Source organism: Leptonychotes weddellii, chromosome 13 (genome assembly GCF_054177405.1).
Source record: "Leptonychotes weddellii isolate Sample4059 chromosome 13, ASM5417740v2, whole genome shotgun sequence".
NCBI lineage: Eukaryota > Metazoa > Chordata > Mammalia > Carnivora > Phocidae > Leptonychotes > Leptonychotes weddellii.
Window position 1 is genome coordinate 358,410 of NC_138381.1, and position 11,772 is coordinate 370,181.

The window sequence follows — 11,772 nt, forward strand, 5'->3', positions numbered from 1 at the left end:
GACATCTGCCTGCCCACCCACCCACCCCCACCTTCTCCCTCCCTGCCTGTCATCGGAAGTACGGATGGGATCTGAGCATCATGCCCCATTGTGTGAAGACCTACCGAGTACAACCAGGAGAGAAACAGCCCAAATTCCTGGAGGAGGATTTAGGTTCTTGATGATGCCTGAGTATCCAGTGAAAACCTAGAACCAGCCATACCTGAAGCTCCATCCATTGCTTCTCAGACAAGTGAGTAACACAGCAAGATAACCCCAGGGGAGCCGTGATTCTGTTACTTGCACTCAAAGAACATGCATAGCACACAGCCTTAACCTAACACATTACCTCTAATTCAGTAAGTAGTCTGGAAAACGGGGAGGAGAAAAGACTTGTGGGGCTACAGATCTACACTGAAAAAGGTATGCTAAACCAACGATGTCTTTAAGTAACACCTCAAACTGTTCTAGAGGCTCACAAACACATCCTGGGTCACCCACAACCCAAAGCCCAGCCGCCACCAACAGGAAGGGGCCGTCTCAGAGGGGCCATCAAGATGAATTTACCCATGGATGGCATGGACCAAGGGTTGCGCCCAGAGATCTCTGGACAAGGGAACTCGGAAACAGAGGCCCCTGGCCTCTCTACCAGCTCTCACCGGAGCTGCACGAACGCAAGGGGCCTGTGGGTCAGATCCGGGACCCCAGCGACAGGGACGATGCACGATCAAGCTGTCTGGGGGACAAGTTGTGTGATGAACCTTGTTCTCCAGCTTGTCAGCCAGGATCAGAGCTGCCTTGTTTTCTGGGGTATCTTGGATCCAATGCTCATCACCTGATAGCCACAAGTAACAGTGATCCTCTGCGTTCTTAATGCTTTGGTACAAGCTTCTGAGAAGCTCTCCACAAGTAATAAAAAGCCCAACCTCCACGGAACGGCCTAGAAGAGGAAGTTAGGTCTGTTTGCCCGGCGATGGGCCCGGAGCGCAGTGTTCTCTGGCCCACAGGCTGCTGGGCAGGCAGGGCACTCGGGGCGGGGGCTGCTCCTGCCATAGCACACCATGGAACGGGCTTACAAAAAGGAGATTTATTAAATGAAAGAGAAATCTGCTCGGTGGGTCAAATGCGAAATAGATATACAAAAACTTTACATCTGTGTCCTGGAGGAGAGCCCCGCACGCCCGCCCGCTGCCCGGCCCCCATCGGGCTGCCCCGGCTGCCGCCCCGCGTCCTGCACGCCCGCTCCGAACAGGCTGCGCAGGGCGCAGCAACATCTTTGGCACTCCGCCTCCCGGGACACTGTCCCTTAGAAAAGTAGACTTTCCGTAGTAAAACCTCTAAAAACACCTATTTCTGCAAAATTATGTGTTTCTGTATGTGGAGCTCTGCAAATATACACGTCTTTCTGGAAAAAAGGAAACATCCGAGGGCCCGCGTGGCCTGGAGCCCTCCGGGGACAGAGCGCCAAGTGCACGTCGGCCCTGCGCCCTGCAGGTCACATGAGGTCGTTGAGCTCCGCCTCGAGCGCTGCGGCCATCTCGTCCGCCTCCGAGCTGCTGCCCTCCTCGTCCTCCCCGCTCGACTCCCCGCTGGACGCGCTGCCGGCGTCCTCCTCGGGCAGCTTCCGCTTGTGGCCCCTGCGAGACAGATGCAGACCGTGAGACGCACGCGCCGGGAGCGGGCACGCACGGGCACCAGCACCAGCCTCCACGCGCCCCTGCACGCACACACGTGCCTGCGCCGCAGGCTGCAAGCACCCAGGGGCACGCACACGCGCAGTGCATCCCTGTCCTTTGCCAAACGCCACTGCAAGATGCTGTCCTCGTTTCAGCGCGAGAACCAGTCGGAGCCGATGGTCAGAGACCGCAGGGCCAGCTGACCCCGGAGCACGGCACTCGCTCTGTCTACGCCCCGTGCCACCAGGCCCCGCATTCAGAAGCGGCCTCGCAGCGACAGTCGGTTGGTTGTACACGAGGGCGTCACGGGCAGGTGACAGAACACCTATCACCCTAGAGGACACGGGGAGAGGACAAGGGCTGGATGCCATGAGCGCGGAAGGTGTGACTGAGGACCGATGGGGGACCGGAGGGCACGCTCCTGCCTTCTTCCTGGAGCTCCAAGAACCACCGGACATGAACCAACATGCAGAGCGCCAACAGAGAGCCTGGTCTGTCAGAGGAACTGCTGTGCCACCTCAATATGAGGAAGCCAAGGCACATCCCAAGTGATCACACGGGGCCAGGGCACGGTCCACTGCCTCCAAACTCCCCTTTCCCGAGGCGGCATCAACACAAATTACCCTGATCACAGGCTGAAGCGCATGAGAAGTCTTTGTTTGGCAAAGTCACAAACATGAGATCGGAAGACTATCTGCAAGACTAAGACACATGTGACCTAAGACCTATAAGACAGAATAAGCTTTACAAACTGGTAAGACAATAAATAACCTGTGAGAAACACTCCCAAATCAGAAAACAGCAAATGACAGAAGAATAAACTCAAAATGGACGGAAACCCTGAAAAGGACGAAGGAAATACAAGTAAGGCATCCGTGTGACGGCTCAGGCTGGCGACAGTGAGTGTGAGGGGCTCAGCTTCCGTGGCCGTGGTGCAGGGCTACATGGCAGGTGCCAGGTGTCCATCTGCAGGACTGGAACCCCTGGTCGGGCCCAAACCAGGCACACGTGCAGCCTGAGGACACACTGTCAGGTAACTCAGCAAAGGCTTAATTTTGGATTTGCAAGATATCCTGAAACAAAAGATTTTTTAAAGAGGATTTTATTGATTTTAGAGTGTGCACGTGCAAGCCAGGGGGAGGGAGAGGGACAAGCCAACTCCGCGTGGAGCCTGAACCAGGGCTCGATCCCACGGCCCCGAGATCACGACGTGAGCCGAAATCAAGAGTCAGTTGCCCAAGCACCCCAAAACAAAAGCTGTTTTTAAGCACAGTTACTAGGAGGCCACTCAGATGACTGTCCATTTGTTGAGTGGTGAAGAAGCTGTATTTAGAAATGACACACAGACACAACAGTTAATCTGCTTACGTAAAAACGACAAGTGCCCATCTAATTACCGTAAGAGGGTGTTTTTATTGTTCATACTACTGATAACAACCCCAATAAAAACAGCGTCCCGTGGGGCACTGCCCAGGAAAGTGTGTGTGGGCCCCAGGCCCCCAGACCTACAGTGTAGGAACACGGCTTAGCTGCTGCTGAGTGGCAGAGGTTTATCAAAAATGCCAGTGATTTTGAGAAAACCTGGGAAAACACTGGCTGTACCCTGTCCTCTGGGCACCCTGTCCTCTGGGCACCCTGTCCGCCGGCGCCCCACCCGGCCTCAGGCCTGTAGCTGAAGTGCACGCAGGGGGAACGTGAAGGCTCGCACTGCGTGCACACACTGTCAAAGCCGTTCTGGGGTGCCCTCTGGTTTGCACAGTGGCCCGGTGTCCGGAAGTGACAAACACCACCAACCTCCCTTGCCTCCTCCTACAAATGGTCTGCTCTTCTTGGAGAGCCCGGCCCCCATCCAGATTCCCTTTCATCCCTGTGAGAGCCGGAGGCAAAAAAGCAAAGACAGACAGTTCCTGTGGTCAGGGACGAAGGCCCCCAAGTCCAGGAAAAAGCCAAACCCACTGCTGTGAGGACACGGATCGGGAACCTGCGGAAGCGCCTCGGACAACCCCCCAGGCAGAGGCAGGGGGTGCGTGCTGGTGGGGACCTGGGGTAGCAGAGATAGAGGTCAGGGGACAGCAGGGACCCTCGAGGGCAGGACCAGGCCAGGGGAAAGCTACAGACTGCTCGAAGAGTTATCTTTTAAAACAGTCATCTTACAACGATGATTATTTGTGATAAAATCTTTTGTGAAAACCTTTTTTTTTTTAAAGATTTTATTTGAGAGTGAGACAGCGAGAGAGAGAGAGAGAGAGAGAGAAAGAGAGCGCACGCGTATAAGCAGGGGGAGGGGCAGGGGAAGAGGGAGAAGCAGGCTCCCCGCAGAGCAGGGAGCCCGATGCGGGGCTTGATCCCAGGACCCTGGGACCATGACCTGAGCTGAAGGCAGACGCTTCTCGGACTAACTGAGCCCCCAAGGTGTCCCTTGTGAACCTTTCACCTGCACTTAGGAGAACGTCTAGGGCAGAGGCGCCCAGTCCTGTTGCTTGTGTATGGCCCACACCTGGGTAGGGCTCGCTGCACAAATGCCCTTTGTATTCCCAGACAACAGGTGATAATGCTGTTCTGGGTCCTGGCTGCACGGGGCGAGGTGTCTTGTAAGCTTCATAAAAAGCCCATGGGGGGGGCACCTGGGTGGCTCAGTCGGTTAAGCGACTGCCTTCGGCTCAGGTCATGATCCTGGAGTCCCTGGATCGAGTCCCGCATCGGGCTCCCTGCTTGGCAGGGAGTCTGCTTCTCCCTCTGACCCTTCCCCCTCTCATGTGCTCTCTCTCTCTCTCTCAAATAAATAAAATCTTTAAAAAAAAAAAAAAAAAAGCCCATGGGGGAGGGTGTCATTGTTCCCGTCTGTAGCTGAGGAGACCACGAACCAGACAGAGGCAAGCTGACAGCCACATCCTTGGGGGGCTGGACCCCACACTGTCCCACGCAGGGTGGTGCTCTGTGCCTCTTAGAAATGACTGACTTGACTGAAACAGGGTCGTCTCGTGTGCGAAAGGGACAGAAGGAGAGACGACGTGGCGTGAGCAGCCCCATGTCGGGGTGGTCGTGCCAGGCACTCCCACGGGAGCCAAGTGCATGGCTCAAGATCAGGGAGAAACGGCCAGTGGCCCAGGGGGCAATGCCACGTGCTGAGCCTTTCCGAGACAAAGTATAAAAAGAGAGGGACTAAGAAGGGCAAACCTTTTGGTTAAATAACGTGTGGAAGATAATATTTCTATACACAGCATGACTGAATTGTAGTAATTAAAAATTATCTCGGGGCACCTGGGGGGCTGGGTTGAGTGACTGACTCTTGATTTCGGGGCAGTTTGTGATCTCAGGGTCGTGGGACTGAGCCCCAGGTCGGGCTCTGTGCTCAGCGGGGAGTGTGCTGGAGGTTCTCCCTCTCCCTCTGCGCCTACCGCCCCCTCTAAAAAATTATCTCAAATATTGGGACCAGGCCTGCAGGTCATGGTTAATAAAAGCCTGTGAATGATACCAACTTCATCCCCCTGAGCACAACACACACAGTATTTGTATTTTGTTGTTACAACCAACTGCACAGCTGCACAGAAATGCTCATGGACTTAAATCTGGAGGAAATGTAAAGCTTGGAAAACCCTCTAAGAGCGTGGAATCCAGCAAGAACATGACAGCAGCAGCAGTATGTGTACGTTTCCTCCTCGATGGTGCAGCTTCTGAACGCACTGCTGTTCCCACGTAGGCGCCTCAAGGGTGCGGCCCACTGCGCACACGACGGTTTCTACGTCTAACCAACGACCGTCCGACAGTCTCCACAAAGCATGTGTTTTCAACTGGCCGCTTAGAGCAGCTTGTTTCTTGGCAGAGACCAAGCAGCTGCACTTGGCGAGGTCACCGTCTCGGCTAACAAACCTGGCTGGTGCACGCGCGTGTGCGTGTGCGGGCCGGCCAGGTCTGGCTTCTGCAGGGACGGCCACGCCCGACGCAGCTCCCTTCTCAGACATGCGCACGGCGTGAAGTAAGCGTGGGCACGGTGGGTATCTTCTCTTCCATGAGGATTTCGACCCCACGACCACCACCCTGATGCCGGAGTCGCACTGCCCAGGACCAGGAGGAGGGAGTCCTCCCGAGCTGCCCCTTCTCACGACGGTGTGGGCCGTTGTGGGCGGGCCGGCGTGCCCCACAGGCATGGGGGGGACCGAGTGGCCGTCTGTCCGCCTCCTGCCTCTCGGCCCTTGCCATGACTGACGGCGGGCGTCCAGCCTCCAAGTGCCGCTGAGCCGCCGCCTCCCTTCCCGCTGCTCACCCTTAAGAAGCGCGAAGGCTGTCTGCCCTTGGACTGCCCAACCCGCTCACACTGGTCATGCTCGAGGGTCGTGCGGTTTTGACCCCGTTCGTCTTTACTGCCTCCTTCTGCACTCAGCGGGCCGACCCACCGAGACGCTGCAGGACGGGCTCCGGGACTTCCTTCCCCAGTGGCTGCTGCGGGCTCCTCACACGGACCCACGTCACGCCGTCAGGATGGATGGCGGACTGACCCGGGTCTCCCCTGGTCAGAAACAGGTACGGACCCGTCCATCCGCTCAGGGCCTGCCTTTCCTTCCCACACTTCTGTCACTCGTGGTGTTATCTACACATGCCACTCGCCGTTAGAACCCGGACACCGTGTGCGATCTTCTCTCTTACACAGGAGCTGATGGAAGGGAAGAAAACGCGCACACTTACAACGCGTCACGCGAACCTTCTCATTTACCGTTTCTTCCGAAGTATCTCGTGCCTACTGCCTGTGTGATCACTGGCAACACCCGGCTGTCCCTACCACAGGCCCCAGAGACAACACGTCATCCTCTACACATGCTCCTGATACCAGTTAAACGAAGAGATAAGAAAACTAAATTCACGCTGCCCGATAATTACACGGTGCTCTTTGCATGACTCTGGTCTCTGGGTCCCTGGCTTTCGGACCGAAGAGCTCCCTTTAGGATTTCTCGTTTCTGACAGAGTTTTGCCTGGTTGAGGCTTTTTTCTCCAACACCTGGGCATGCCGTGGTCTCTGACGAGAAGCCGGCTGCCGGTCCTGCAGGCGCTCTTGGCGGTGCCGTCCAGTTGTCCGCATGTGCTCTGTCTCCGGCTGTCAGCACTTTTACCACAACGTGTCTGGGCGTGGATCTCTGTGCTGACCCTGCTTGGAGTCTGTCGGGCTCGGGACGCGTGAGAATGCCTTCCATCCATCTGGGGGGATTTCGGCCCTTCCCCTCCATGCCCCCCGCCGGCTCCCACTGTGGGCACGCGCTACTCTACTAGTTCTTTCTTCCGAGGCTGAGCTCGACCCTCGGGCCCCTGGAGAACGTTCATTTCCCTGCTGCACTTGGCCACGCCGTCCACCTACTTGCTCTCGCCCCCCTGCGCAGCTCTCTTGGTGCCGGGGGCGCACTCACGGTGGCCGCGCTCACCGGCAGCTTCTCTGGCCCGTGTCTTCCCTGTGAGTGGAAGCAGGCATTGTGGCTCCTGTCCTGTGGCGGCTGGGTCTGGCCTCTCCCCCGGCCAGAGTGGCTGCCGCGTGCCGTGACCGGCCGGGCCGTTCGGGCACGTGAAGAGCCTGCCGAGCATTCTGGCTACGCAGACACTCGTGTGGAAAGTGGGCCCTGCATTCCCACTGTCACTCACTTCCACGTCTAGTCCCCGTGAACAAGAACAAAATACAACCAGAAACGCACATCTGCCAGTTTCTCTGGTACAGAAAGAAGCGAGGTCTGCAAACCTAAGTCACCCGCCTTGGCTGACGGGGAGCCATGTGCCTGACTCTGCTGCGGTCAAGGGTCAGAGCCGTGGGGCACACCCAGAAACCCCGAGCTCCCGCCACGGCCACACGTACGAAGTTCAGGAGAAGCAGACGAAGGCAGGTGGGAAGGAGCCCTGTGAGTGTTCTGGGCTCAGGGACGAGTGGAAGCCGGCTCGTAGGAGGTGAGAGAGTGCGTCCCACACAGCAAGCGGAGTCTGAGCAAAGTCTGGGAATGCCAGGTTCTCACGGTCAGAGGTGTGGCTCCCAGAATGGCGGGCACCTGTTGGGGGCTCAGCCCCCGACCCCCACCGTCACACGTTGGAGGATTTCAAGCTTGTTTGCCATGTTCAGATGCTCTCCACGGGACCAGGAGAAACTTCCGAGCTGGAAGTTGGACTTCTACTCCCTGTGCCGGCTGACCACGGAGACGCAGGAAACCTAGCGCGCTGGGACTAAAACCACGTTGCCCCACGGGCCTCCAGTGCAGAAGGCCGGCACCCAAACCACATCAAAGCAAAGTCTCTTTCCAACAAGCCCTGGTGCCTGTCGTTTGTGGGCATGCGAACCAGCGAAAACGAAGAAACAAAACAGGATGTGCACTCTGGGGCTCGGTGGCGCACGGGGCTCAGTAAATGCTGAGTGCCTGCAGCCCCCGCCCCTTGAGGAGAGGACGCTCCCGGTGGGCTCCGGCCAGGCCTGAGTCTTCGTGAAAAATGCCTCAATTTCTTTTTTACTCGACAGAAAAAACAAGAGCAGGATCAGAGCATGCTACAAATCAGCAAGAAGACGTCATGAACCATGGGCACCAGCCGGCACCTCCACACTTGGGTTCTCAGAGCGGGTGGGAGGCCGGCTCCTCAGAGACCCCAGTGGGACCCCTGCACAGAGACGAAGACACAGCCCAGCACAGCGATCGTACAAGGCTTATCATCACCCAACGCGGAATTTTAAAACAACCAGTTCCTAAAACAACCGAACAGCGTTTCACACTCTGCTCCGCTGCATGCCTTGATGGGCGGGACAGCGAGAGCACCGTGAGAAGTGGCTCCGTCTTCCCGCTGCGCAGCCCGGCTGCAGGTCCGCTTCCCTTCTCGGAGTAAACTACACGCGGAACCACCAATCTCTGCGCCCTCTCTCCGGTCGCTGCTAGAATTTCTGGCCCAATCCTGTTTTGTAACCGGACTGTTCACGTAAACTCTTTTGAGCTGTTTATTCACCTACAGAATGTCTTAGGGTCGGACCAGATGGGGTGTGAACAGACTCAGTGGGTAAGGAAAAGAGCCCCCACATGGAGGGAGATCCCAGTTACAAGGCGAGCACACGCGTGTGCGGTCTGTACTGGCCCCGATTCACTGGCTGACCTGCAGCGACCCTGAGGCGGCGCCACCAACACCCCCATTTCAGAAGAGGAAACTGAGGCACGGGAGGTTCGAGGGCTTGCCCACTGCTGTGCGGCTGGAAGGAGGCTCTTGGGGCGCATGTCTGCTCGCTTCTCATCACGGGGGTCGGCAGGGGCTGGGGTGGTCCTGCTGAAGAACCCCTGGCCTCGCGTGAGCAGCGGGCTCTGACGCACAGCACGCAAACACTGTACGGCTCAGGGCCGGATGAAGACGGGACAGCGGGAAGCAGGGGAGAGCGGCCCTGCCCCCGGCAGACAGCCCGCACCACCGCCAACACTGCGTGCAGAGCTGGAGCAACGCTGTCTGAATTCCGAGGGCCACGGTGCCCTCCCGGACCACTGATTCCCCTCCGCTGTCCAGCCGGCGTGGGCAAAGCCAAGAAGGCAGTTCCTGACGCGCAAAGTCTGTCTGCCTTCCACACACGTTGTCCCAGGAAGCTTCTGGAAGATGCACCCACTCCACCAAATGAGAGAACAAACATGGTGCTGGAGCCGTGGAGCAGTGAGCCAGTCCCGGCAGGCAGCAGGGCCGGATGGGGAGGCTCAGGGACGCTCGGGGACAGCAGCTCTGGCTTTGGGCCACACTGAACTGAGGTGCTGGGGTGGGAAGACTTGGAAAGAGGCAGAAGGGAAGGAAGTTGAGCAAAGAGCACATGAGGTGGTAAGCGAATCCGAGTGAGGCAAGAAGATGCTTCAGAGGAGACTCCTAGCACACCCCTCGGTCACACTGTCCGCGCTGGCCGGGAGGCTGCCGTGGCCAGAGTGCACACCACCCACCGACGGGCCGCGGAGCAAGGGCCGGGCTCGCGGAAAGGCGGGAGCTGACCACAACGCGCTGGCCACAGTGCTGCCTGCTCTCTGCCGCCCCCTGCTGGCGACCGCCGGTCCTGCAGGTGTTCCTACCAACCACACACAGGAAGCACTTTCCCAAGGGGAGGAAATGAGATCTCCACCAGGCGTAACTGAAACCACAAAGACTGTTCTGTGATTGCATCTCCCCTACAGACGCCATGGGGCCTGCCCCCCGCCCCAGCCCACCTCACCTGGGCCCCCGGCTGCCTGCGGTGGTCCTCCCGCTGCACGGCGTGGCCTCCAGCGTGGCCTCCGGCGTGGCCTGGGGCTCCCGGGGTGGGGGCCTCTTCTTCTCGCTGTCGCTGTCGTCACTGCCCTCTCCTAGGATGTCGTCCACCTGGCAGAGGGTGAGAGTCAGTGTGGGAACGCATCCACCTCCCATCCCAAGTCCCGTGGCCCCCGCCCACACCCAGCCACACACACACACGCTTTTGGTGGACGGGCTGCACGTCCAGCCCCACGCTGGGCCGAGTCCCTGGGTCTGCAGATGCACAGCACCAAGGGGCACCGAGCAGGTGCACGAGGAGGGCGAGGGAAAGCTGAGAAGGCCCAGGCCGCCCCTCCTGGGATCCCAGGACCCCATGTGTGACCCTGGTGCAGGTCATGGGGACATCCGGGCAGTCATCTCTTGGCGGCATGATTCTAACGGGGGTTTTCTCGCTAGTGCGTGAATGAACTTTACGGTGAAGAATCAGAGGATTCTGTTCAAATGCTCATGATCAATGAGCCACACAGAACGACTGCTTTCCAGGAAGCGCTCCGGAGTCTTGGGGTGGGGGCAGCTGCTGCCGGTGGGGTCCCCAGCTGTGCCCGGGGGCGCCTGTTCTCTCCCACAGGCCCCAGGCCAAACCATTCACGGACATGCCAAGTGAGGGTGATGGGAACTCATAGGCAAGGGCCCTAGAATCGGCCCTCGCTGCTCCCTTATAGCCCGGGGCAGGTCTGCTTCCGGACGCCAGGCCCCCAGGGACGCCCGACAGGGGAGGCTCCAGTGGCTCTCCCACCAGCAGGGCTTGGCCAGGCTGCCCAGGCCAAGGGGGATGAAAGCTGCCTCCTAACACCTGTTCAGTCAGAAGGAGCTGTTCCGTCAAGATTTGGGGTGGGCCTAGAGACAGAAGATGGGGTGAGAGTCGGCCTTCCACCTGTCTGACCTCGGTCTCCATGCCTTTCTCTCAAATTCTCCCTGGTCTTCTAACAAAGACACTAGATAACGAAAGAGATCAGGTGGAAAGGAGAAAATAAGGAACGGGAGGTTACCCACTGCACCAGGACAGAACTGTCCTGCCAACTGCTTTGGATTTCTGAGCACCTCCAATAACATTTTTGGAACTCTGCTGTTTTCTCAAGAGGTCAACTGAAATTGTAATCTTTCTTTGTTCTGACTTACTACTATGTGACGGAAACACTGTATGGCCCCCATCGGCAGGTGGGCTGGGGGCCCCGCAGGGCTGCAGAGCCAGCCCTTCCTAGGGGCGTGGGTGGTCAGGGTGGCCAAGCCCAGAGGGCAGACAGACGTTCACAGAGGTAACTCCCAGGCTCAGAAGTTCGGCTTCAAGGCCTCTATAACTTCCCCAAATGTATGCACGCCTGAGAAGTGCCAACACGTTTCAGGATGTTAACATCAACTTATTAAAAAAGGTGCAAAGTGGAATGCAAAGATGACCACTCTAACAGGTGCATCGCTTGAGTCCCAGGAACCACACTTCAGAGCTAAAGGTGCTTTTTCCCCTCAAAATATATATACAAAAAAGCAAACAATGACGTCAAAAATCCTGTAAGTCAACATAGTTACGTCTTTATGACCTCAAAGTGGATCATTACGTAACAAGGTTATCTGATGTGTAAAACAGTAAGAAATGTATTTATTGGTCTCTGTCCCTCTGTCCTGACATGGAGCTCCTGAGCCCCTTGCACTTTCCAGACAGACAGCGGCATCTCTTTTTCTAATGAGGCAACTCTAGGTGGGCTCTGGACGGGGCTGGTCACCGGAGACCGGCCAGAGTGAAGCCTGGAGCCTGCAGCCCCACCCCCACCCTCCAGGCCTCGGGGAGCTTCCACCTCCTGGCAGGTGGCCCACTCCAACTCCACGGGGACAGCAGCTCCTACGCTCGGAACCCTGTGCACCG

General features: G+C 57.7%; 1 protein-coding gene across 4 annotated transcripts in view; it reads right to left on the bottom strand.

Annotated features, from left to right (window-relative positions):
- Positions 1–1,051: 1,051 nt before the first annotated feature.
- CTDP1 (CTD phosphatase subunit 1) overlaps positions 1,052–11,772 on the bottom strand; it is a 55,923-nt gene continuing 45,202 nt past the window's right edge. For 3 of the 4 annotated variants that reach the window (XM_081800978.1, XM_081800980.1, XM_081800982.1), the window contains 2 exons: positions 9,838–9,983; positions 1,052–1,616 (listed from right to left, as the gene is read on the bottom strand). In XM_081800978.1, the coding sequence (XP_081657104.1) occupies positions 1,475–1,616; positions 9,838–9,983 (288 nt within the window). In that variant the 3' untranslated portion in view covers positions 1,052–1,474. Of the gene's footprint in view, positions 1,617–9,837; positions 9,984–11,772 lie in introns of those variants that run through there. The other variant, XM_081800983.1, reaches the window with a different exon arrangement.